The sequence below is a fragment of the Crocuta crocuta genome, unplaced genomic scaffold (genome assembly GCF_008692635.1).
Source record: "Crocuta crocuta isolate KB4526 unplaced genomic scaffold, BGI_CrCroc_1.0 scaffold44, whole genome shotgun sequence".
NCBI lineage: Eukaryota > Metazoa > Chordata > Mammalia > Carnivora > Hyaenidae > Crocuta > Crocuta crocuta.
Genome location: NW_027530179.1, coordinates 2,361,534 through 2,389,531, shown reverse-complemented (window position 1 = coordinate 2,389,531; position 27,998 = coordinate 2,361,534). Strand labels below are relative to the sequence as shown.

Sequence of the window (27,998 nt, the reverse complement as noted above, 5' to 3'; positions counted from 1 at the left end):
AGCCCGGGGATGCTAGGAAGGCTGCAGGTTCGCGGGGCTGCCTGACTGAGCCGAGCGAGGGAAATGGTCCCCACCCCGCCACTCGTCGGTTGAGGACGGGCCGCCCTGGCAGAGTGGGAGGCTAGCCGCGGCGCGGGGCGCCGGCCAGAAGGGGTTCATTGTCGTCCTGTCTTGCTGCTGAATGTCGGTTCCAGAGGATGAGGAGAGGCTTTTGCCGCTCGCCCAGAGATGGCCCCGAGCGAGCAAGTTCCTTCTGTCGGGCTGCGCGGCTACCGTGGCCGAGCTAGGTACCCGGCCGCCCCCCGCCTGGGCCACCCCCGCGAGTCGTCGAGGTGCCGCGCTGGGGGTGGGGGTGACGGGCACGGGGTGTGCGGCCGGCTGGCTTGCGCCCTCTTGCACACCTGCCTGGCGGTTGTGGCAGGGCCGGGGCAAGGCCGGCTTTGCGAGGAGGAGGAGGAGGAGGAGGAGGAAGGCGACTGGAGGTCACTAAGGTCTTTTCCTTCCAATTTAGTCTTCCTCAGAGGTGTGCCATTGTGCCTGAATGTCTACTCTTGGAAGCTTCATCTGCTGTCATTCCTCTATACGAATCCTTTTCCCTTCCGTGAGGATGACCTTTTAATAAAAATACAAGCGACTTTTTATCCTTATTGAGATCATCTCTCTGATTTATGTTCTTACGTAGCTTCACTCTATCGCTGTCTTTTGGGTCCAAGTTGTGGCACCAACTTGTGGGACTTACGTTATTAACCTGTCACTTATTGATCATCCACACAACATCCGTCAGTTGTCCTTCTTGAGTTTGACTCATCTATACTGTGTTTACCTTGCAGGATTCTGAGAAGTCAAATGCTAAGTCCAAGGCGGGGCACTCATTAATTGCAACGTTATTATAACGACTACAATACTGTGGTGATAGAGCTTAAAAGACTCAGCCCTGACCTTACAGGCGGGTGGGGAGACATGCAGAGACAGACGATTCCACTGTGCTAATTATTATAATGAAGATATCAAGTACCGTAAGAGATTAGTAGGGGATGGACAGTTACATATGCATAAGCAAGTCAGAGAAAACTCGAGATTACCTAGAGAGAATAATGATGCCCTTGCATGAGCAGGTGGTGTTCCTTCCCAGGATTTTGTAAGCAGAGTGCCTGTTTGTTCCCTCTGAAGCCTTCACTGTGCATTTTAAGATTATCCTTTCATTTTCTTGCCTGATGGGGGGTGGAGGGGAAGCAACAGCTTTGATGTGTTATCATTAGGCCGTGGTAGTTTGTCCTCTTCTGAAATGAGTTTACTTTGTATTTCCAGCAGAGCCAACATAGTCTGTTGTTTTGCCCTTTATGCTCCCCCACTCTTGCCCTTTGGACCCTCTATTTTAAATTCGTTCTCTTCTAAAGCTGATGGAAATTTTTGTTATTCATTGTTTTTACTGAAATACGATTCATTGACTTTTTAAAAAATTGAAAATCAGACTGCTGCGTTAGAGATTTGCCCTTTGTGTATTTGCTCATTTGTGTGTTGTTTAACCTGACAGTTCCCCCGCTGTGACCAATGGCTTTGGCACAGAACCCTTCCTTTTGTTAAAAATTTGTGGAGAATGGTGTGGGGGCTGCGGATGAGAGGCAGGGAAATCAAAGTAGGAGATGGTTTGAGTACAAAACAATTTAGGTTCAGAAACTGAAGCATTATTTAATAACCAGCAAGTAAACCAAAATTATTTTGAGAGGCATAATCCATGTTAATGTAGACATGCCTATATCTTAAGACTTTTCAGGGCTCTTATGTTAATAAAGCACGGCTTAAATTCTCTTCATGCAAACTACTTCTGTTTTAGGGGAACTATCGGCAAGATATTTTTTCCAAACACCAGTGGTAAGATTTAATATTTCCTGCCCCCTACTGTGTCCTCTCATGGAAAAAGCATAACTATGGTTTTGTGTCAGGCAGTGGTCATTGAAAAGACTCATGTAATGTCAGTAATTTTCATGAACGTATCTGAATCTCGTTATTTCAGTTGTACCTATAAAGTTCTGAGCTCGATCTTCCTAATACGGGCCAGTTAGCTTCATTGTTTCAAGGTAAAATGTCTACCTTGGATTCAAAATGTAATTACTAGAAAAAATTTTTTCAAGCACAATTGGTACTTGTGAGGAGACCATACATAAAACCTAGTGCTGGAAAAACAATTCAGTATGTGCCTTAATCAAAAGTATATTGAGCATGCCGCCCTTGTATAAAAAGGCAACACTATAAACTCTGTATTACATCTTTTGTGTCTTAAACTTGGGGTCAGTGAACATCACCCATGAAATTGTGGAATTCCATTTCACCTGCATTTATTATGAACCTGTCATAAGTAGTATAGTATTCTAAAAGTCACATTGGGTCCTAATCATGGTTGCAGTCAAGGGAACATCACAGAATATGAATATCTGAAATTATTCCTATCGAAAGCAAAAATTAAGGACTAAAGTATATTTGAGGCTGAAATTTCTGAATAAAAAGAGCCCAAGTCTTGTCACTTTTTTTTTTCTCTTGGTGAGCTGGGGCGTGCTCTGAGACAGGGATTCTTAAATTTGGGAGTTCGTAAGAATCAACAGATTTCTAATCCCCCACCAACCTACTGAGAATCCATGAGCATGGGGCTAGGAAATAATCTTTAACAATTTCCCCAGCTGATTCTGATGTATTCTAAAATTCAAGAACCATCGATCTTATAGTGACTAAAATATTAGTTCTATAACTTTAAAATTTTAGAATTTTTAGTATGTTTCTCAGAGTGTTGTGGGATTCCCCCTCATTTTGTTTTTTCTTTGCTAGCAACCTTTCCCCTCGATCTCACAAAAACTCGACTCCAAATGCAAGGAGAAGCTGCCCTTGCTCGGTTGGGAGACAGTGCAGGAGATTCTGCTCCCTATAGGGGCATGGTACGCACAGCCCTAGGGATTGTTCAAGAAGAAGGCTTCCTAAAGCTTTGGCAAGGAGTGACACCTGCCATTTACAGACACGTAGGTATTTATCTTGATTCCAGCTGGTAAGTTTGTCACGAGTGCTGTGTTTGTGTCCTCTGCTTTTGTGTTTAGCTATGTCGAAAAACCAGTAGCTTTTTTTTCCTATTAATGTGATAAATGAATATATATTCTCTTAAGAAGAAAATTAACTACCAATTTAAGGTGATTAAGGAATGATCGCCTTACATATTTAGAAATGCACATACAAGTACTTAGGGATGAACTGTCATGATGTCTGTATTGGACTTCAATTAAGAAAAAATGAGTCAAATATGACAAAAAGGTTAGCAATTGATCAATCTCAAGGACATAGTGGGAGTCATTTTCTCTATTTCTCTGCATGCTTGAAGATTTTTTTAATGTTTATTTATTTTTAAAAGAGAGAGAGAGCATGAGCCGGGGAGACACAGAATCTGAAGCAGGCTCCAGGCTCTGAGCTGTCAGCACAGAGCTGACGTGGGGCTCGAACTCACAAACCATGAGGTCATGACCTGAGCCAAAGTCGGACGCTTAACCAACCAAGCTACCCAGGCACCCTCCATTTGAAGACTTTTAAGGAAAAAAATGAATAATTGATATATTTCTCCACTTTGGAAACTTTGGAACACGAAATTTAAATTTTTCATGTTCTTTGAAAGTTAAAACATACTTGACTAGAATGCCAAATCTCGCTAGTCTCTGTCCCGTACGTTACAGACCAGGTAACTTGGAGAGGGAACAAGGATGACTAATCCTATTCTGGCAACGGAGTCATTGAGTACAGCCTCAGTTTCCAAGGCTACCTAACTACTCGTGTGGGCCATCAGTCACTCTTAAAGGAAATAGTTGTAACTATGCCACAGCCAGTGAGGATGCTTTTTTGCCCTGCTTCTAAAGTGGTGCTCAAAAACATGGTAGTTGTTGGGTTTTCAGTTTGTGGACAGGAGAATGTAAAACTTGGCTTCAAAAGGAGGTAGTACAGATGTGGCATTTTTCTCCTCTACATTCATAATATCTCCGCAAGTATGTAGGGACCTTTGACCAGAAAAGTATCCAGTCTTAATATTTACCAGCTTGTTACTTTTAAAGCTTCAGTTCTTCAGATGAGTAAGTTAAGAGTGTACTCCTCAAGAGCTATCCAGAAGTGTGTACAGAGACTGTTGGTGTTTTGGTGCTTGGCATATTTTTGCATATATTAAAATACTTGATCAAACTTCCTGAAACATCAAGAAAAGTGAATACCGTGTACTGATTTTAATGATTTTTGTTTTCCATTCTTTCTTACTTTATTTTCTCCTTTGCTTCCCATGACTGTTTTGATTTCTTTTCATTTGTATTTTGTTGCCCATCATATATGGCTTTACAGTTAAGATTCATTTCATATGTTTGGTACTTGACTGAAAGATTACCTTAATATAATAAAATTATCCGATGAAGTCATGCGTGTTTACTCAGTGAAAATGCCTGCTGTGCACCAACCTCTGTCCTTGAGAGGGCACACGGAGTAATGAAAGCACACAAAGCCTGCCCAGAAAAGCTCACGGTCTGATGGAAAGATATGCAACAACGCCAAGTTAATCTCCAATTAACGTGATCAAAGTCATATTAGATGTATGCCTGGGTAGTTCTGGGGGAACAGAGGAGAAGCACAGCAGGTGCAGTGGCAGTCTGGAGCAGAGCACTTCGCAGAAAACACGTTGTTTGAATTGAGTCTTGGAGGACTAGGAGGAGTTAGCAAAGCAGAGAAGGGAGAATCCATTTAAGAGAGATCAGACAGCATGTGAGAAGGCCTGAGTTTTGCTGCATGCCACCTTTAGAGAAATGTCAAGGAAAAGCCATGTGTTTGAAGCGTAGGGCACCTGAGAGAAAGAGAGCTAGAGATATCCACTTGCTCAGGACAAAATGTCCTCTCATTTTATGAACCATCCAGCTGAATTCACGTTTTAAATGATCTGTTTTACACAGTCTATTCTGGAGGCCGCATGGTTACCTATGAACATCTCCGTGAAGTTGTGTTTGGCAAAAGTGAAGATAAGCATTATCCTCTTTGGTAAGTTTTGTTTTGAAAGTAATATGTGCTATTGCCCCCAAGGCTTTAATGTTTATCCATTAGCTACATATAAAATCGTGCATTTGTTCCAAAATTGCCTCGTGATAGGCTTAAAATAAAGAATCACTATAATGTAAACTCAAGTAATTGAACATTTCCTGCACACAGCATCAAACATGTGTACATATGTATGTTAAAGTTTTATATACTTTATTTAATATTTTAGTATTAAAAGAATTCTTACAGAGCACCTTCTCTATGCCTCTTTCTACTGAGAAAAGAGCTTTCGAGTCAGAGAGAGGCTCAAATTCCAGCTCTTCTAGTTTGTATGTAATCTGGTTAAACTACTTTATCATCTTTATCTTCAGTTTTCTTAGTTGTAGAAGTAATATCATCAGGCTTTTGTTTTTGTAGGATTAGATGAGATAATGTATGTAAGTGCATATTGCTTATAATATTTATATCAGAAACAGAATGATAGGTTATTATAAACAAATTAAAAACATATAAAAAACACAAAGAAAAATAGGGAAAGGATATCAACAGACAAAATTCACAAAAGAAAATATATAAGTGTTCATTAAACACCTAATGTGTTCAACCTCAACAGTAATTAGGGAAATTAATTAAAACTGTCTTTTAGCCATTAAGCTGTTAATGGGAATATAAGTTACCATAGAGCTTTTTATTTTATTTTAATTTTTTAAAATGTTTTATTTATTTCTGAGAGAGAGGGAGAGAGAGACAATGTGAGCAGGGGAGGGTCAGAGAAAGAGGGAGACACAGAATCTGAAGCAGGCTCTAGGCTCTGAGCTAGCTGTCAGATGCAGGGCTCGAACCCACAAACCGTGAGGTCATGACCTGAGCCAAAGTCGGACGCTTAACTGACTGAGCCACCCAGGCACCCCAGTTACTATAGAGCTTTTATGGAGAATAAATTCCTGTTAAAATGTTTAAATGTGTAATCCTTTGACCCAGCAACTCTTCCTTTATGATATAATCATTCAGAAATACTTGTACCTATGCATTAACACACACACACAAAGATATTGACTGTAGCAATGTTGATAATAGTAATTTTTTTAATTAGATATATTTTTAAAATTTAAATTCAAGTCAGTTAACATATAGTGTAGTATTGGTTTTAGGAGTAGAATTTAGTGACTCATCACTTACATATAACACCCAGTGCTCATCCCAGAAGTGCCCTCCTTAATGCCCATCACCCATTTAGTAATTTTTTTTTAAAAAAACTAAATCTCTATCAAATGGGAAGTAATTAGGTAAACTTTGATATATTTATACAGGAAAGCACAATATGCAGCTTTGGAAGAATGTCATAAGTTTTATGTAACAAACCAATAACAATGTCTATAATAATATCTTTTCTAAGTCACAGCTGTAAGGAAAGGGCAATAAACAGAACTTCACCTTCCAGGTGAAATCTGTTGGCTCTGTTTTTAAAAAATTGTAATGTACTAAGTTATTCTAATTGCTTTCCCAGAATTAGTGATAGAATAGATTAATAGTCCTTGCATTTTGTAATTCCCCCCAGAAGAGAAAGTTATAGATAAGGGGTTCAAAAGAAATATTTCACTATGAAGTCAGCTCCCAGGGTGGATGGGCTTGATGCCCTTTGGCCCAGTCAGAACAATTAATTCAGTCAGTAGGTATTTATGGAATGGTCATGGCGTGCCAGTTCTGTATTTAATACTGAGGCTATCATAATGAAAAAGCTATAGTCCTTGCCATCACTGAGCACACAGTAATAGAGACAGATGCCTAAAGAATTAGAATTATGTCACAGTTGCCAAGGAGGCCATGGATATAAGATTCGCAAAAAGAAAAACCATGATAATGTACCACATTCATCACTGTGAGAACCAGGCACTCTGGTAGTGGAGATTGATACAAATTCTATGGAAAATAATTTGGCATGGCCTGTCAAATGTCCTGTAAATGTTCAAATTTCTTAAACATTAATCTGTTTAAGTAAATTGTGGTGTGTCCATAAAGTGGGATGCTATGAAACAATTCTTTTAAACGAGGCAGCTCTATATGAATTGATATCCTTTGAGATACAGTATTAGGAAAATTATATCTTAAAAGATATTATTAGTAGGGCATCTGAGTGGCTCAGTTGCTTAAGCGTCGGACTCCAGCTCAGGTCATGATCTCACGGTTTGTGGATTCAAGCCCCATATCGGGCTCTGTGCTGACAGCTCAGAGCCTGGAGTCTGCTTCAGATTCTGTGTCCCCCTCTCTCTTGCCCTCCCCTGCTCGCTCGCTCTCTCTCTCTAGTGCTCTCTCTCTCTCAAAAATAAATAAACATTAAAATAAAGAAGAAGAGTAGGTGGTCTGCACTCAGACTTCCTGACATTATATCTTGGCTGTTCCACTCCCTAGTTGTGTGATTTGAGTCATCATTTAACTGCTTTTATGCTTCAGTTTCCTTATCTTTAAAGAGGATATAACAGTGGTACTGATATCATAGGGTTGACATAAGAATTAAATGATGTTTTTAAAAGTACCTAGAACAGTGCCTGACATAATAAGCATTCAGTGAATGCATTACGATTATGTCTGGGAAACCATAAGAGACTAGTAATTGTGATTCTTCTCCTCTCAGAGGAGGGAACTGGTGATAGGGACCCTTTTTACTCTATACCCATTTATACATCTTCTAATATTGTTTTAGAGTAAAAGGAAAGAAAATACCCCCTTTCTCCTGGGAAAAGGTAAAAGATGACCAGAGCCTGATCTGAGACCTGAGTAGCTGGCATGGAGAGGAAGGCATAGATTCAAAGCACGTTTAAGTACACTAGTCTAGACTTGATCACTATTGGCTTTGGGAGATGAGGAGAGGAAAGAGTCTAGGGACAGAGAGAGTTTCTTCAAAGAGAGGAAAGCTTTCAAACCCCCTTTACTTTGCAAAATATCTAAAATAGTAATTTACAAAATTTGGCCAGCTTCTGTCTCTGTTAGACTGATTACATCTATGCTGTTTTTATTTTCCTGTGGTCAGAATTAAACAACAATTAAATTATCAGTTCAGATATTTATGCCTTTGAAGCAACTGCCCTTCCTTTGAATTTCAGGCTATGGAAGGCCCCTGAAACCAGATGTGAATTTCAACTCCTTCTAGCCCTTTAACCCTCCCTTCAGTAAACAGACAGGCCACTCACCTTGCCCTGTGATTTGTTTGGGTCTGTCCTTTTCTTCGCTTTGTCTGAGGTCCCCTATGCAAGGGCTGTAGCAGCTTGGTACTGTTATCTACAAACTTTGTGAAATTCGCAAAAACCGCTAAAAATGTATCTCCTTCTATAATCAGGAAATCAGTGATTGGAGGTATGATGGCTGGTGTTGTTGGCCAATTTTTAGCCAACCCAACTGATCTAGTGAAGGTTCAGATGCAAATGGAAGGGAAAAGGAAACTTGAAGGGAAGCCTTTGAGGTAAGTTCTCCACAATTAACTGATACCTTTCCTCTCCCCCATCATACTTTGAACATTTACCTAATGATTTATGCATTTTTGCAATCCCATATGCAGTAAAGACATTAATTCTGGCCTTTTTCAACTTGGAAGATATATTCACTAAGAGAAGAGCTAACATGGATCTTTTCTTTGCATGTTAAAGTGCACATATTTTCTACCAGACAAATTATACATGTGCGTAGCTCTTTGCTGCTTTTCCCAGCCAAGTTAGCTAGACTTGTCTCCTGTTACAGCTTGATATAAAGTCTGATCACTAAAATTTGCCCTAGTGTGAATGCCAATTTTGCCATTATGGATTAGTGCTTTGGGAGTCACTTAGCACTCCTAGTCTCTGTTTTTTCCATCTTTAAAAGGGTCTGTACCCGAAGGTTTGCATGACAGTTAGATTGCCTGGCTCATCCATGTCTAAAAGCAAGGTTTCTTTCCCTTTCTCCCTGAAAGAAGGGAAATAGCAAGATTGACCTTGCAGGTTCTTTCCACTTCCCTGTTTGCTTCTGCTCCTCCTCTTTGCCCCAAGTTGAAAGAAGGTTTTTATTATGACTTTGTGATATAAAATTCTCCTATTGCATTATTCTACATTATTGAAGTCTGCCTTTCTTCAAAGGGCTTCATGTCAAATAATTTATTAAAATACCACTTACACTGTTTTCCCTGGAAAAGGGGCAAAACCTTAGATATTGATAGACCTCTCCCAGAAAAGAGGAAAAGTGCAGGATGCCTTGGGCTGAGTACAGAGAGGTCTGCTCCTCTGAACACTGCAGGTCTGTGGCTGGGCCAGAGGGGCAGGAGGTTTTGGGGCCTCCTTTGACAGCCCACCACTGACCACCGCTCTTCATCCTGCTCTTCCTCTAGCTGGCTCCGTGAAGGTTGGGCTTACCAGTCCACGTCCCCCTTGAGCCCTCCAAACAGAGAGAGAACACCCACCAGAGGACAAAAGGGTATCACTCTGACTTAACCCAGCAGTTTAGAGAACCCCAGGGCCCATTTTATTGTCTTGTAACAACTTCTAGTTAATTACTAAGTAGCAGGGTGGAGCAATGTTGCCATGACTGGATATATGGAGAGAACTGTTGGGATCTAGAAATATATGTGTTTTTAACTAATCTCCTCAATTTTTCCCTTTGTTTCCACTGTTGGAAATTTTTGGTTTGATGTAGCAGTAAAAAAAAAAAAAAAAAACACTTCATGTACAGAACATCAACCTTGGGGTCAGACATCCTGGGATTCATATCCAGCCTTTGCCACATTTTAGCTCCAACCCTCATCAAGTCCCTTAACCTCTCTAAGCCTCAGTTTCCTCAGAGAGAAATTGAAATATTACTACATATTTTATAGAGTTTTCAGGAATAAAATTTATCTTATGTATATAAAAAGTCTTATGCTTGATAAGTGCACAACAGATTTTAGCTACAATGACCATCATTTGTGAGTATAATTTCCCATATAGCATAATAGCTATTATGTATCCCCAGTAAATATGTCATATTATCTTTTTGGTGAGACTTAGGGAATGTAACACCTAAATAAAAGCCACTCAACTAGTAAGGTAGCATGGAACTCCAGATATTTCTGACTATATAAAACTGAGGCTTTTATTTTATAACAGAGATTTCCAGACTTGATTCATGGTTCAGCATCGTTTTTTACCTGTGTACAATAAACAAGAGCAGAATCGAGATAGGATAGTAAATTTTTATAAAGCCAAAAGCACTCGATTTTAAGAACTCTTATTATGACATTGCCCTCCCTACGCTTTGAGCTAAAAATGTCATTTCTTTTCTGAGAATATTTGAGGTTTGATTTTTTTCAATGTTATTTGGTGAAATCACAAAATTTGCAGATCTCATACAGTACTTGTAAAATGAACCAGACGTGTGATAACCACCGTTCCCTCCTGGATGTCATATGTGCATTGATGACATAAATATCAAGAAAGGAATTTTAACCTGTTTAATAATCTGAGGAGAAGGGTGCCTGCGTGGCTCAGTCGGCTAGGCATCCGACTTCAGCTCAAGTCATGATCATGTGATTTGTGAGTTCAAGCCCCACATCAGGCTCTGTGCTGACAGGTCGCTCGGAGCCTGGAGCCTGCTTTGGATTCTGTATGTGTCTCTCTCTCTGCCCCTCCCCTGCTCATGCTCTGTCTCTCTCTATCTCTCAAGAATAAATAAACATTAAAGTAAATAAATGAATAACCTGAGGAGAGGATGAGAGTTGATAAAGATTTCAATAAAAAAATGTGTAAGTCAAACATTGGCTTTTTTTTCCTAAGAAAAAGTTTTATTTGGAAATTAACTTATATGGATTGATTTAATATCTAACAATTCTGGATAAGTAAGGTGTTATTTTTATCCCAAATCATAACGGTTATAGGCAAAGCTTATCCAACTGCATTCCATATGCAGAAATGCATAGTTTTCACATTTCATTATTATTATTCCTTTAGATTTCGTGGTGTGCATCATGCGTTTGCAAAAATCTTATCTGAAGGAGGAATACGTGGGCTTTGGGCAGGCTGGGTACCCAATATACAAAGAGCAGCGCTGGTGAACATGGGAGGTAATGGAAACTTTACTGAATTCTGAGAAGTCGTAACTGCCTTCATCACTGTAAGGATAAGCGCTTACAGCAGGGAAAATGAAAATCTTTATTTTATTGGTTTTAATAACATATATTGGCAACAGCCTTCTTTTATGTAGTAATACCTTAATTGAAATTTTCCCAACAGCATTTTTACTTTTCTCCATGGTGATCTATGAAAAGAATTTCCTAACACAAGCAAATTGTGACAATAAGGATATTAAGACTAAACAGTTTCTGAGGTCTTCTCTCCACCCACACCCCATTCTAAGATTCACAGTGGCGCATGTAAGCACGTGGTAGTCGTTATATCCAGACTGCCCAGATCCCCCAGTAGCCCTGCTCCTATTGCTGTATAACCCAGCTTGTGCAGCCTGACACCTCAGGCTAGAAGCCCTAACACTTCCTTAACACATCCTGCACCTCACCTTTGATATTCAGTCACTAATTGCTTCTGTTTTCTAAAAGTGCCCTCCCCCAATACATAACACCATAGTGTCCTTAAAATGACTGTTTTTACAATACTCACCGTCAAAGCCACATAGCTAGAGCACTGACACAGCCATCTAGCTGATGTAATTCTTTGTCCTCGTTATTTGTACCCAGTACCCAGAGGGATTTCTCTAAAACATACATCTGAACATGGTACTGGGACCCTTAAAACCCTTTGCTGGCTTCTCATCACTCACAGAACAAAGTGGAAGTTTCATAACATAACACAGAAGGTCTGCACCGTCCAACTGGTACCTTCAGGGAATTGATCAATTCATTGATTCAGGAGTAAGAAGATTCCACCGCCTACAGATGTCACTCTGTTCTTCACCTCATACTTTCTGTCGTCCCTTCTCCTATCTAGTTTCCTCCTGCATCTCACTTAGCACCAGCTGAAGTGCCTCTCCACTGTGCAATTTTCCTGGACCCCACAACTACCCCTCCTTAGCCATGTAGTGTTAGGGGCCCTTTCATGTGCTTCTGAAATTCCTGGTGCTTATCTCTGTTATTGCTTGTACCTCATTCCATTGCTTTGTACTTACTATATGTCTATCTCCACAAGATTGTGAGTTCTCTGAAGGCAAGGACCATGTTTTATTTACCATTATTTTCCTAGTCCCTTACATGTAGTCAATAAGCAGTTGGTGAATGAATTAACGAGTGAAAGAATTGTTTCTAAGACCAAAATTATATGATTCGAGGAAATTAACAGATAGCCTTTTTGAACGTTATAGTAACGTCACATAAACCTCAAAGGAAGTAAATCTGTTTGTTTGTTTTGCCATTTCAGTCCATCCATGTCTACTGTATCATATTTTAGTTATCAGGGATCTTTTCTGATTGTAGTTTCTCAATTCTATGCTTCAAAATCTCTTGTAGCTGAGATTTCTCTTCCAGGTCCCCAATTATTTACTCAGCACGTTTATTTGGGTTATCTCAAATACATTGCTTTGTGTCCAAACCAAACTCCTTTATCAAACCACTTCCTTCTCCATTCTTCCCGATCTCAAAACATGGTAACATCATCTTCTCACTTGGCCAGCGCAAAAACCTAAACATGATTTTTGTCTCTTTCACTTACTCCAAATCCAACCACTTCTGTTTCCTAGCTATATCTTGCATCCACCCATGTCTTCTCGTCCAAGGAGCCAATTATACTTTGTCCAAGTATAATGTATCTTCCCTTACCGGATCGCTGCAAAAGCCTCCAGACTGGTCTCCTCATTGTGTCCCACGATGCATCTGAAACTGCTCTCATCAAGGTCACCAGTCCATCATCTTGCTTAAAATATTTTAAATCAGCCAGTTCTCATTTTCACCGTCTCCAAAAATGTCAGTGCTGCCCTTCAAATTGTTTAAGCCCAAAATGTTACAGTCCTTTTTGATCCCTTTCTTTTGCTCTCTCTTCAGTCTGCTGGCTAATCCTGCTGTGGTTCTGCCTTTAAAACACATCCTGAATCTGACCAGCACTCCCCAACTCCCTCGTCCAAACCGTCATCCCCTCTTCGCAGAATAAATGCAATAGTCTTATGCCTGACCTGCCTCATCTCCCTATAGTCTGCTCATAGCCAAATAAGCAGAGTAGTCCTTGTAAACAGTAACCTGGATCAGTCTGCTGCTCTGCTCCAGACCCTCCCTTGGCTCCTGTTGCTCTCCATGCCTGGACCCTGGTACTTCCCTGACGCTTGCTCCTGATAGACCAGAATTCTTGCTGTTCCTCTAACACACCAAGCTGACTTTCACCTCAGGGATATAATGCATACTGTTGTTTTTCCTGGAACACTTTCTCTTAGATCTCTCCAAGGTTTATTTTGTCACGTTTTCTTTAGGTTGCTGCTCAGATGTTATGAAGAAGCCTTTCCTGATCAACATCTTTAAAATTGATACGCGTCCTTCTCCACCCTCTGGTAGTCTCATCCCCCTTTCTTTGCCTTATTAGCTATTACCATCTGAAATGCCATGTGGTTTACTTATTTGTTCATTGTCTCACCCCTCAACAAAGAATGAGAATTTTGTTCAGTTTGTCCATGGCTCTTTCCCCAGCGCCTAGAATAATGCCTACCACACGGTAGACACACACATTTAGTGAATGATCAGATGTATCGATCCATTCTTGCCTCCTTACAGTTTACTTCCCTGTGCCTCACTGTAGGTTATCTTTATAAAACTCCAGTGTTGTGATATATCACTGCCCTCTTTAAAACTCTGCAACAGGTCTTCATTGTCATTAGAAAAAAAAAACATAAAGAGCTTAACAGAGAGTAACAGTCAAGACCTTTTATTTTAAGTGACAGAATTGCAACTCAACTTAACTTAGGATTAAGAAAAGGAATTTATCAGCTCAAATACTGAGAAAGCCCAGCAGCGGAGCTGACTTTAGGCTTAGCTGGATTCAGATGTTCAAAGGACATAATTGAATTTCTGTCTCTCTTCCTTTTTTCTTCCACCTCCATCTGTAGCTTGCTTTCCTCTGTTTGAGAACAATAATGGTATCTTTCATTCCCGCCCCAAGCCTAACATATTCATAACATAAAAGACAGTCATTGTCAAATGAATGAATATTCCAGCCTTCTTTTTCTTTTTAATTGCCAGATTTGACCACTTATGATACAGTGAAACACTATTTGGTACTGAATACACCACTTGAGGACAATATCATGACTCATGGTTTATCAAGGTAAGTGATTATTTTAGTTTGATTCATTTTTTTTTCTATATCACTTTTCTTGCATATTGACATAAATTCTAACCTTTTGTCTCTTTTGATTGAGAATCTAGTGATACTACCCTTAAGGCAAGGTGACAGTACATTTACAAAGAACAATTTTTTTAAAATTTTTTTTTAATGTTTTATTTATTTCTAGGAGAGAGAGAGAGAGACAGTGTGAGCAGGGGAGGGTCAGAGAGAGAGAGGGAGTCACAGACTGAAACAGGCTCCAGGCTCTGAGCTGGCAGTCAGCACAGAGCCCGACACAGGGCTCGAACCCACGAACCGCGACATCATGACCTAAGCGAAAGTCAGACGCTTAACCGACTAAGCCACCCAGGCGCCCCACAAAGAACAATTTTCTTAAAAATAGTTGCAGCTAAAGCGGGGGACAGACAGAAGTACTTGTTTCATATTAAACCTTCCCAAATATTTGCACTTTGATGGGACCCTCCTGGGGTCAGGTTCTGGTGATCAGTTCTCAGCTTCAGTTTCACAGATACGTTTGAGCATCTTTTATGATAAAGGCATCTGCAGGGCCCTGCAGTGGGCACAGAAGTTAACCCAGGCTCCTTTGCAGGGAGTTGACCAAGGGGAAAGCAAGACAAGTATAAAAACCAAGTACAGTAAATGCTGAAAGAAAGTGACTATTTACTGTAGTGTTCAAAGAGGAAGAAAAAAATAACCATTTGGATGAGCCCACAAAGGAGATAGGATTAGCTAAGTGTTTGAAGGGCTGGAGCTCTTGACAGAGACAGGAAGTAGAACACTCCAGGAAGGAGCGGCACCTAAATCTCTTTGCAACATAATTTCAAATTATCCACGAGAGTGGCTTACTTTATAAATGTCCTTAACATTATAATGATTTCATTTAGCCTCTGATTATGTGTCCAAATTCCAGAATGCTTTAAGCCATTTAGAGAACTCTAAAAATATATTAATAGTGTCAAACCAAGGAGATTGGGAGATATATAGATAGAAGTAATTCCTCATTTCAGATTCACCTGAACTTGATATTCTTAGAGTAGTTTTTCTCCATTCCTCCACTTTAAAAATAAATGTTATCCTTAGTGCTACTAGGGCAATCTATGTATATGTCTTTGCTTACCATCCTTCCCATTCTAACTCACCCGCGTGTGTTCCTGAGCTACACCATACTTTCTGTAGCCAACAGTCTGGCCTCCTCTTTCAGAGGAAACTGAGGATTTCGGCCTCCTTCCGCCTCTTTCTTCCATCCTGAACACCTTTGTATTACATCTGTGCCCACCCTTACCATCTTTCCTGCACTATCTTTGTTCATGCTGTTCACTCTGCCTGGGAGACTTTCATCTCCCATTTCTACCTAGTCATCTTGTGAGACTCTCAACTTTCAAGACGCTTGTCTGTTCCAGTGTTATGATCTACTCTAGGATCAGGATATTCAGGTCTGTCCTGTAGTCCCACACTGATATTGCCACTCTTCCTTTTTCATGGTCCTTCTAGCCACATGGTCTTTGAAACACCCCACCACTAACCAAAGAATCATGGATTTCCCGGCAGGTGTAAATCTGCCTAACGTATACTACTCCACCAAACAGGTCCGTCTTTTCTGGAAAGACGTAAGATTTCCAGGTATATATATTCCAGCCCTAATCTGAAATAACTTAGTCTGATGATTCTCTAACTCAGGGTTTAGAAAAATGGGGTGGTGGGCTTTTGGTTCATTTTTGAGCTCCACCCACCAGATCAGGTTTTTTGATGGGTTGATATGAATATGTGTGGTATTTGAGGCAGCTCAAAATTTGCTAGCCATGAACTCTAAGTCAGTAAATAGTGTCGTGTGATCTGGAATTTCTGGATACCGTGTCATAGAATAAAATGAATAAATGCTCATGGAGATTTGAAGGGGATTGCAGCTGTACAATCAGACAGCTTTATATGAGCCATTAACACTTAAGGAAAAATGAGTTTGACATAAATAAAAGTGGTGTAAGCACTGAACTGCATGCACACTTAAAACTGGTTAAAATGGTAAACTGAGTGTTGTGTCTGTTTTACCACAATTTTTTAAAATGCTGTAAGTAAAATGAAGTCCCCGGGTAGAGCGGGAACAGTAAAAGACAAGCCAGGATTTTAGTGAGGTGAGAAAGCAGGTGACAAGTTATGTTTAAAGAAAAAAAAAAAAAAGCAGACAAACAGTGGAGAGTTGAATTAATGGTCAGGCAATGATCTAGAACAGAAAGACCAGGATAATCTTTTTTTCTTCTTTTTTTAAATGTTTTTAATTTTTTTTTTTTTTAAGATGGGGGAGAGGAAGGGAGGGAGGAAGGGAGAGAGGGAAGGGGGGTAGAGAGAGAAGAAGAGGGAGAGAGAATTGCAAGCAGGCTCTGATCAGACTCTGACCAAGGTGGGGCTCAGTCACATGAGCATGATTATTTAGTTCATCCTTAAGAGGTTTGCTTTCTCTGAAACAGTGCTGATGGAATATCTTACACTGGTCTTACAAACAGACATTGGGCCTTCTGGAGAGATCAGAAGACTCGCCCAGTCACTTTCTGTTCATTGTCACTTCAGCTGTGTCCTGGACTCCATCTTGGGGTATTACTAGCAAGGAGACCAAGAGCAAAAAGCAGCAGCATCCATTTGAATGCAAGTAGCTTGAGCGAAATTGATGTTCCTTGTATTATTGCTCTATCTCTTCACTTTGACTCTAGATCCTATCTTATCTGAGGCATCTTTAATATATTATTTGCTCTTTCAATATTTATTTTTTAAAGAAGTCTAGCCAATGCACACTATATCCTTAGGTATTAGTTAAGATGTTTCTATGTGAAAATATGAAGGTGTATTAAAATTGATGGTATTAAATTTGCAAAAAATCTGAACTAATAGGAAAGAATATGGAAAGAGCAGCAGTGTGCACTGACGGGGATGGATATGGTGAAACGAGAGCTCTTCCCACATAGACAATGCCTGCTAACATGGACAGAGACCCAAGGAAGTTATTAGGTCATTTGCTGCAGTACATGAAATAGGCTACATGTACATGAAATACAGTAGGGTCATTCGCTGTAATATGAAATAAGTTATAGGATTTCCTTCTCTTGAATTCAAGTATTTCTAAAGTAGTTTTCTCCTTTGGATTATAAATCCTGGCCTGAAAGAGGTAGACAGAGTCTGGGTACTTTCTAGAGTAAGAGAGTATGAAGATTCCTAAGGTAATGGCCTTCAGAGACTTCAACAGCCTTGGCACAGAAGGCAGTGGTCCCTGTCTTTGTAAGGTATTTGATGTCCCGGAAGGACCCAAAAGTTTTCCACAATTTTCCTTTTCACGTTGCATTGGCCATTTAGGTTTATAAGCCATTATTCTTCCTGCCAGGATCCCAGTCCATGGATTCGGCTGCTGGGACATGGGACTTCCATTCTCTATGACTCAGGCCAACCACCCCTTTACTCACCGTATGTCTTTCTCCTGGAAGTTTAAAGCAGTTCATGGGTTTTCAGTTTGTGGACACACGTGCTTTGTATTGCCTCTCATGCCCACATATATAACAAACTATCATGATTTCTTAATTTCTCAGTGTCTTGATGAACTTCTCTGTATCCTCTCTGAATCTTGATTTACTCTGCAATAGGCTGACCACACCCATTTTGTCTGTTCTGAGTAACTGACATGCCTTTTTCAAGAAGGGGTGATTAGCCTTGTTGGATAAAGGAAGAAGGGATAGATAGAAACCTATTAGACCTCATGCCTGAGCATAGATTGAAGGAAAAACAGGAATTTTCCTATTAGATTGGGGTGCAGGACATTCCAAATGGAAGAACTGAAGGCACGGAAGTGTTACATAGTATGGTAAATGCAGAGAACTACACTTAGTTATGTTGGCAGAGCATAACAGGCAGAGAAATGATCTTGGAGTAATTATGTGTGGCAGCCAGTGTATAAGCTAAATCAGGTAATAGGGAATGAGTCTTAGATGCCTTTAAGTAGGAAAAAAATGACATAGTTAGACTTGTATTTTAGAAAGATCCTTTAGGATGGGCAGAAGAAGGTAAGGTCAAAGCACAGTGAAGTGAGGCTTAAACAGTGGTCAGAGTGAACTTTTTTATTTGTTAAACATTAACCAAATTAGGTGATTCCCTTGCTTCTGATCCTTTCAATGGCTTCCTTTCTTATCTAGAATAAAATCAGACTCCTTAAATAGTCTTCATGGGCTGCTCTCTGCCTGCTTCTCTAGTCTTTCATGTGGCTGGCCTCCCTCCTTCGGATGCCACAGCCATGCTGGCCGTTTTCCATCTGTGAAGCGCATCAAGGGCATTTCTGACTCACAGCTTTTCCTGGGCCTTCCTCTTGCCCGCAGCATTCTTCTTCCATGTCTTCTTCACACGGATCCTTCTCACGATTCAGGTCTCTGTTCTGCTGCCGGTCGGGAGCCTCTCCCCGACTGCCTGTCACTGCGTTGCTCCCTATCACACTGTCCCACTTTATGTTCTGCGTTTCACTTACCAGCATCTGAAATTATCCATTTCTTCTCTGCCTCTTCCCAACTAAGCACCTCAGGGACGGATCATTTGTGGCTTCTTTACTGCCTAGAAAAGTGCCTCCCGCCAGTAGGTGTTCAGTGTGTATCTATTGACTGGATCTTATTTTTAATTTTTCTTTTTTCTACCTCTTTAGTGAATTACTTACGCACTGATTTTAAGCTAAACTAAGATTATTATGAAGAACAATGATATATACAGGATTCCATTCTTTCTGTCTAAATATCCAATTTCCTTTTGTTAAACTTTAGAAACCACTGTGTTTATTATCTTTCAAATTCGTTGATTTGTATTTACAGTTTATGTTCTGGACTGGTAGCTTCTATTCTGGGAACACCTGCTGATGTCATCAAAAGCCGAATAATGAATCAACCACGAGATAAACAAGGAAGGTAGATAGAAAGTTTTCACCACTCGTGTGTTTGAATGTCCGTAATAATAATGTTCTTTTAAGATGTTTCCCCGCATTTATTCCTGATCGAAATGAGTACGTGTGTTCATGTGTTCAGCCAGCAAACTGTTTCTGTGTACTTACCTGCTCTTTATCTGATGGGGATATAAGCTAATCTAATGATCATATTATTTAGACACAAGGTATTTATTCTGATTTTATTGTTTTCAAAGAGTTTATGAAAATATACTCTGCTGAGAATTTACAGAGCACTTTCTTCAGAAGCTTATGACTTATAGGTAACATGGAGAATTTGATTTGATAAAAAAAACAGTATGTTCCCTCTGGAAGAGAGCAGGTGGAGTGAATTCTAACTTTAACACTAAGGATGGGATGAAACAGAAGAGTCAACCTTAGACACCTAAAGAAAATATCTTTAAATTCCAAAGAGGTGATCTGTATATATTGAACCATTAAAATTACTTGTTCTAAGCTGGCAGAAAATATTTAAGTAAGTTTCCATACAGTAAGTTTCCTTAGAGTATTTTTTATTTATGTTTTATTTATACATCTACTTACACACAAGAAGTTTAGTAGAACTGTCTTTTCTTTTTAGGGGACTTTTGTATAAATCGTCAACTGACTGCTTGATTCAGGCTGTTCAAGGAGAAGGATTCATGAGTCTATATAAAGGCTTTTTACCATCTTGGCTGAGAATGGTAACGTTAGGTTTTTCCTTTGTTTTCGTTTTCTTTGTACCTAAATTGCTTTTAATCTGTAAATATTTTCCCCTTTCTCTTCTGATTTTTAGCATGGCTCTCCCCCCCCCCAAACCACAATTCTTTCTCCTTTCTGTATCTTTTGTTTTTTGTTTTCTTTTTATGTCTCCTCAGAGTCCTATTACCTTTCTTGGTAGATTAAAGTAAACTAATTCAATTGCATCCAGAAATAAATAAGTTTATTCTGTTGTACTAAAGCCAGAGGAGAGGGTTTTCTGCAGTGTAGAAACCTTTCATAGTCTATTTAGTCAAAGTACTGTAGTTTGGGACAGGTATAAAGATTTTATGCCAGAGACCGTTCCTATGGAAATGTTACCGTTTCAAACAAAATTTTGTTACTTTGACAGCAAGTGTTGCATTATCCTTTATACTTATCACCACAAAGCTCTGCTTAGTAAGAAAGCATTATGTCATTTTAATTTGGTTTGGATGTTATTTATTACTGAGGTAAATAAACTAAGATGTAGAGTTAGACTTATTCAAGTAATATAACATATATAATAAACACAAGGTACTCAAGTATTTTGTAAGTTAGAATGTATTTGAAAGAATGAATGAGTCATGGATTTAGAAATCCAATCAATACTTTACACGATATCATATAATAATATTAATTGGGCACCGACTCCATGCAAAGCCCTGTACTCAATGCCTGGTTTGGGGGATGAACAGAAGAGTCTCAGCCCCTGCCCTAGTGCTGGAGCTGCTGGTTTGGTAAGGCTAAACACTGAATAAAAAACTAGAAGTGACTAGTGGTAAAGGAAAAGCACATGGTGCTATGGAAATACACAGCAAGTACATATAGCGGAGGCCTGGAGATTAAGAGCACCTCCATGGCAAATAGGCTTTAGAATTGAGTTTTGAAGAATGAGTAGGATTTAGCCAGGTAAAAAGAGCAGAGAAAACACTGTAGGTAGAGGGACTCATTGGGAGTAGACAGAAAACATGATCAGTTCAAGGAACTGAAGGAAACCCAGCCAGCCGAGGCATGGAGACATGGAGAGAGGTGCTAGGTGAGGCCACAGAGAGGCAGAGGTCAGTTTGGGAAGGGCCCACAGGACCCATAAGAGTGAGGGCACCAGTTTGATGATAGGTGTATTTTTAAAAAGATCATTCCAGCTGCCATGTGGATTAGAGAAAGGCCAGGAGCAGTAGAAGATGAGACATAATGATAGTGTGGACTAGAATATCACAGTGGGGAAAGAAAAAGATTCAAAAAATAATTTAGGAGATAGCAAGGAGCTAGAAACATGACTGGATGGGGAGGTGAAAATGGTTGAAGAAGACAAGGAAAGCGGGTTTCATTCCCAGATTTCCAACCGGAGCAGCAAATGATGTAATATCCTAACGTGGGGATCATTTGTTGGGAAGATTTTGTGGTAGAATAGCAAGTTTAGCTCTAGATTTCTTAAATTTTAGATACTCATAGAACATCTAAGGACAGATAACTAGATGACTAGCTTCATATATCAATCTGGATCTAACAGAAAATATGGGGATGGAGCTTTAGAGGGGAGCACTGTCTATATATGATGGGAATTGAAACTCTGAGAATAAATGACATCATCAAGCAATAGTAGGTATCTATTAGCATGGATTTAATAGCCAAAGCCATTGGCAGTATGTGATCTAAAAGTGAGCCCGAATGTAAAACATTATTTTGACTGTTTTGATTACACCTTGAAACTACCTCAAATCTATGCATGTTTCCTAATGGAAAGGAAGATTGTGATTGGGCCTGCATGAACCAGACACTATCATGAGTGCTGGTAGCACTAAGGAATATGTTTTTGGCATGAGAGGAGCTTATAATGATGGAGAAGATAGACATGTAAATAGTTAAAATTACAGAAATAATAAAGTCAGTATTATTAAATCATTTGGTAATAGCACCAACACTGTGCTAATCATCTTCATGGATTAACTTGCTGAAATTTCCCAACAGTCCTTCTCTAGGTTATTGTCATATCTCTCTTACAGAGGAGGAACAAAAGCTTAAAGAGTCTAAATAACTTAGCCAGGCTAGGTAGTTATTAATTAGTGGGATCAGGGAGGCAAACCCAGGAAGTTTGACTCCAGAGGACATGGTCTTACTAAGCAGTTTGTATTACTGCTCTACTAGTGGTATAAATAAAATGTGTTGGGAACATGGACAGTGAAGTAAACAAGGCTCTAACTGTTTGGGAAGGCACAAAAGTCTTCCACAGAGGTATATTTGATCTGAGCTTTGAAAGATCAGGGGGCATTTATCAAGAAAAGCCTAAGGGAGCAACATAAGTCATCAAATCATGTGTGGGCCCAGTAGGTTTGGACAACTCCAGAAAATGCTCTGTAGCTGGAGAATAGGTCCTTAGGGGAGACGTGGTGGGATAGAATTCTCAGAATTCTAGAGAAGCACTTACAGACCGGGTTAAGAAGGACCTTACTGGGGCAAGTTTGGTGGTTAAGGTGAAACCCTAGAGTAAGCAAGCAGCTGTTTAACCATGGGAGCAGAGTACTAAGGTTTGTTTGGGGACAGGATTACTTTGGCAGCAATATAGAAGATACATTTAAAGCCAGGACCTATGAAAGGAAGTTTTGTCAGTGGTCTGTCCTGGAGAATGATTGTAAAAATGGAGCGAAGATAGATGCTGGAGACGTTTATGGTTAACACCACAGGACTTAACTGACTCTATGTGAAAGTAAGGGAAAGGAACAAAGGAAATGGCACTTTTATGTGTCTCATGTGAGAGACTATGAGGATGGTAAGGCCATTGTGAAAAAATCAGGGTCAGGAGGTGTGAGGGCAGAGAGAATATCCAAGTCCAAAGGAATGCTGAGACCACTGAATCTGACCCATTCTCTGTGCATGAGACTCAGGAAGTATAAATGAGAAAGAAGAGTACTTCATATAGGACAGGCACTATGCTAAGTCTTTGAGAACCTAGTAAAACAGGTAGTGTTATCCTCATTTTTCAGGTGAGAAAAACATGGATCAAAGTATGAGAGGTCCGCTCAAGTTCATAGAACTGATATGTGGCAGAGCTGGGAATTAGCTGCACATCTGCCCAGTTCTAAACCCACGCTCCTGGGGTGCCTTGGTGGCTCAGTCGGTTAAGCGTCCGATTTCGGCTTAGGTCATGATCTCACGGTTCATGGGTTCGAGCCCCACATCGGGCTCTGTGCTGACAGCCAGCTCAGAGCCTGGAGCTTGTTTCAGATTCTGTGTCTCCCTCTCTCTCTGACCCTCCCCTGCTCATGCTCTCTCTCTCTTTCTCTCTGAGAAACAAACAAACAAAAAAACACCCATGCTCCTAACTAACATAGTATAGTGCATCTCTCAGGCCCCTGCAGCTAGTTATACAAGTGGTCAGGGGAAAGAGACAGTGATAGAGAGATGTCCCTAAAATGACTGGCTAACCAGCAGAGACCTCCAGGGTGGCACTGCCTGGTTGACCTGCCATAGCACATGACCCTGAGCTTAGAAACCTGACTTATGAAACTTCCAAGGAAATTGGCTTTGCAAATACAGATTCACTTCAACCGAACTCATTAAAACCGATGATCAGACCACAGCATTGGCTCATTCACATTGAGAAGCACACTGGCAAGTGACCCAGATGCCGAAGTCCTTTGGACAGCGTGCCTCCTAAATGCAAGCTGTACGTGAAGGCAGCTTACTATCAGGAGGCTGCTTGCTGAACACAGAAAAATAACAGGAAGAGATTATTTGTCATCTTAGTATTTAAAAATATCAAACCAAGAGCCCTTATGTGCTCAGCCCTACAGTAAAAGGCATGGAGAAGGACTCTTTTTAGCAGGTACGTGCACAGTCAGACCAGAGCAGGCCACATGGGTTCATATACACTTGGATTATTTGCAGCGGTATAACTATACTAGTGAGGAAGAAACAAGTAAACACGCACCAGCCACATGCGCTCCTGCCCAGACGCTCAGTGGATCCCATCTATATATTACCCCTGTTAGTGGCCGTACGCTCTCCCTGCCCAGCTCCCATTCATAACCCAGCTGAACTCCATCCCAGTCCCTTCCACTACATAAAAGTAGTATGACTTTGCTTTGCTCAATCCCTAATTAATTTGCATACAGAAGTCTGATTACCAGAACAGTTAGGAATGATTACAGAGTCCAGTCTTAACCAAGACCTCTAATACCTTGATCTGATTGCAGTTATATCCGTGGCTCACTTGAGTTTTGTTGTCACAAGAATATGATACTGTCACGGCTTCATATTCTTTATTTTGTTTATGTCTTCTCACATTTAACTAATCAAGATGTGTTCCCCTAAATCCACTGGTAAAGTCTCAGTCCCCCCTCCGTATTTCTAAACACATGACGTAAATATTGCTTTACAGAGTCTGTAACCAAATCCGTTCTACAGTCTAATTGCTCAAGCTTCTTTTTCGACTGTAGTGTGATGGTGTCTCTGTGAACTATATCACGCATAACCTATGAACCAAAACATACAGAAACTCATCCAAGATGCTTTCTCTGATGGTTCCTTCCAGTGTTTCCTCTGTGATGTCCTTCTATGTTTATATCTTCTATTGTTGAATAACCCCCATCCCTTTATAATTCCTTCTGATAACAGTTATATTAAGATAGTTATCTCTCTCTGAGCCGGAAGCTCTTTTCTCTTTTTAATGTGAATTTTTGTATCCACTTTTGTTAGCTCAGGTATTGAGCCTGTGATCTAAATCTCAGGGGATCATCTTTGGCCTTCAGTTTCAAGGTCTTAAATGTCTCCTTGTCCGTCTCGACATACAAAGTGCCCATAGAGGAGTCCAGCCTAGAATTCAGGCATGGCGAGCCCTAGCCTTTCGGCTAGTAATGGTTCAGTGAAAAGAACCTGAGAATGGAAGCTATAGTCTAGCTCCGCAATATGTTATTAGGTATTCAATTGCTAAGCTCTCATCTGTAAAATAGGCATATCAGTTCCTTTCCTTTCTATTGTAAATTGTTCAGAGAAATCTATGAAAAATAAAATACGAAAATGCTGTCAGTTATTAAGTGCTCTGTAAAGGTGAAATACCAAAATATTTGTTTTGAGCCTAAATGGATTCAAAGTGACTTCGTCATTCAAAGATGTATATGCATATATGTAGAATATTCGTAATCACTTTGAAATATGCACTAACTTCTTTGGTTAATCTTTCAGACCCCTTGGTCACTGGTGTTCTGGCTTACTTATGAAAAAATCAGAGAGATGAGTGGAGTCAGTCCATTTTAAGCCCTTAAAAGATACAGTGTTCAGTATCATTGAAATATGGGCATCTACAACACACACCCCTATTATTTCTACCTCTTTAGGAAGACACTGTACTCCACAGAGACTGTGATTTATAGGGGGCAGCACTTTATTTTTCTCTGGAAACCCAAGTTCTCTTTGACTCCTCTTTTTGTTCAAAAGCAATCTGGCTCTGGTTGGATTTCACAAGGCCACCCAGTGAGACCCGGCACAGAATTTTCAAGATTTCGAATCCTGAGCACTTCCCTTGGGCGAGAAGATTTGACCTTTGAGAGGCTCTTCTCTGCTGAGGAGCCTACTTAGAGAAGTGCCAAAGGGAGACAGCATCTCAGACTGAAGTAGACAATAGGAGTGTGGAAGAATCCATACATCCTTAGCGATTAAGAAATATATTTAAACTGTTGTCAGTATTTTCAATTGCAATTTGGGAATTCATCTTTCTGTCGTTAACATGCACCTACTGTAAATTAAAGGGAGGTGAATGAAAATTCCTGAGTAAACATTTTGAATTTCCCTAGTGGTGAAGGAAGTCGATGGACCTTTTCTTGCCAAGAGGACAGAAAACGTCAATTTGAGACGATGTTTGGATTTCAAGGAAAGAAGCTCCTTCTTGTCAGCGTCCCATCTTTAGTTAGATCTGTCTTATTGGTTAGCACTGCACAGGCGAAGGCCTTCCCGACAGCCACAGACCGAGTCTTGATGAAAACAGAAGAGTGTTTGCTTTCGTACATACGCAACTGCAACCAGAGTTTTCTGCTAGCTCCTGAGAATCTCAATATATATTAAAAAAATGCAAGTTGTTTGATTAAAGCTTAAGCGGATAGGTCTTTTTCATAAAGCAACTTGTTATTATCATTATTAGCCTTTGAATTTTAAAGTGTGACATTTTAAAAGCAAGGCTGAGATGAAGTCAGCCAATTTTGATGGGCATCCTTTCTTATCTCTCCTTCCTTACCAGTAAGGGCCCGAAAGAGAGATAACTAAGAAGTCCCACTGAAATCGTCTCTAGCCTGAATCTTAACTCCATTTTGACAAAGCTTCCTGCCTAAATAGTGATTAAGTATAAACTGCCCGTGGCGTATGGTTATGTCTCTAATTGTCGGGTCAAATCCTTTTCCTGATTTTAGAAAGGTGAGAGATTTCTTCAGGTTGACTTGTATATCACCTGCTCCCCACCCTCAGACAGAGGGCATTTCTGGACAGATGGATTCAGTTGTGGGTAGAGGCTGTAACTGTCAACACAGGAAAGCTCAAAAAGCGCAGACCCAAGAAAGACAGTGGAGTTGACCAAACAGAACTTGTTGTCATGGACGTGGGTAATGTGGAACAACAAAAAGTTTACAAGTATAATCACTGCCATTTAAAGGAGGACGTATACTTTAAATATATATTTCAATGTGATGTACTAATATGCAGTGGTTTATTGTTTTTCTATGAAATTTTCTGATTGTGGAGTTTAATCAAAATCTGTCGGTGGTCTACTTTTCCTTGCATCTGTCAATCTGTGTGAATTGAGTTGTTGACTGTATTTAAAATAATATTGTGTACTGAAATTCCCAAGTGTCCTGCATTGGGACTACTTTGGGGAACTCTTGGGTTTTCATGTTTTATGACTTTTAAAATTAAGTAAAGACCGCATCAAAATATGCAAACTGGACCATGAAAAACTTATTTAGCTTTATTCTTTGAGGGGTTTGGGGGTGAAAACACTGCTTAAGTACTGAGTACTGTTCCTTGATCTCTGGATTCAACATGAATAGTTGGCATTTTTAAACCTGAAGTGACTCCTTGGGATCTTCTCATTTTACATGTTATGAAACAGAGGCCCAGAGAAGTAGAGATGTTCATGCTCATATGTTACTTAGTAGCAGAGCCTGGATAAAACTACAGATCTCCTAATTATTACAATTGGCAGCTTTTCTATACTAACTAGGTGCACAGCAAATGCCTTATGTTATCTTCACAACAACCCATTCCAGTGCTCTTGAATCTTCCAAAAGTAGATTTTTCTTTATGGCATTTTTTTTGTCTTGTACATTTTAAATAAATTTGAATGGTCTTTAACACAAACTTTAGAATGGAATCCCCATGCTTTGTCTTGAACATTAAGACCCTCCATAATCTGACCAAATCCTTTATATCCAACACATATGTCTCTTCCCATTTCATACTTTTCTAGTGAAGTCATTTTCATTAATGGATCTAGGAATTTTGCTTTATTATTTACCAACTTGAAATCATCTTGATCCTCTTCAGAATAATCCACAGTAAATAAAAAGGAATGAAAATTTCAGTAAAGACTTAACCACTTCAATCTCACTTCCTTATAGTACTACTGTATGTGGTATTTACCCTCAGTATTGATAACAACCACCACTTAAGTTTGTTTGGCTTATAGCTTCCACATTTTTCTTTTTCCAAATGATTTTTTCTAATTGAAAAATATATAGTGATTTTTAGTTATGTACAATTCTTTGTTCTTTGTACATGTAAGTGAATTACATATATATCTAAATAGAGATAATATTTCTTAAATTTGCTTTCAGTAAGGAATAAATGTCTTTATCAAGTGCTCCAAATCCTATTTGATTATAAGCCACTAGGGGTGGGACCAGGTCTTATTTTTATATGCATCTTTATGCTCATTAGCACTTCTTTGCTGTTAGGTACTCAACAAAAATTGACTACAGCTACAGATAACATAAATCAATTAATTTTGTCTTCATTATTTTAAGAATGTCTGT

At 39.7% G+C, this 27,998-nt stretch overlaps 1 protein-coding gene across 3 annotated transcripts; it reads left to right on the top strand.

The window, feature by feature from the left end:
• Positions 1–10: 10 nt before the first annotated feature.
• Positions 11–26,906, top strand: SLC25A27 (solute carrier family 25 member 27). Of its 3 annotated transcripts, none has more exons than XM_077764776.1 (9): positions 11–287; positions 2,821–3,012; positions 4,956–5,040; positions 8,372–8,494; positions 10,983–11,095; positions 14,201–14,285; positions 19,136–19,228; positions 19,844–19,946; positions 25,773–26,906. In XM_077764776.1, exons 1-9 carry the CDS (start codon positions 182–184, stop codon positions 25,776–25,778), a joined length of 906 nt encoding a protein of 301 aa, XP_077620902.1. In that variant the 5' UTR covers positions 11–181; the 3' UTR covers positions 25,779–26,906. The 3 variants fall into 3 exon arrangements, with proteins under 3 accessions (XP_077620902.1, XP_077620899.1, XP_077620901.1); XM_077764773.1 differs by having other exon boundaries at positions 25,417–26,906; XM_077764775.1 differs by lacking the exon at positions 25,773–26,906 and adding an exon at positions 25,165–25,463.
• The last annotated feature ends 1,092 nt before the right edge of the window (positions 26,907–27,998 follow it).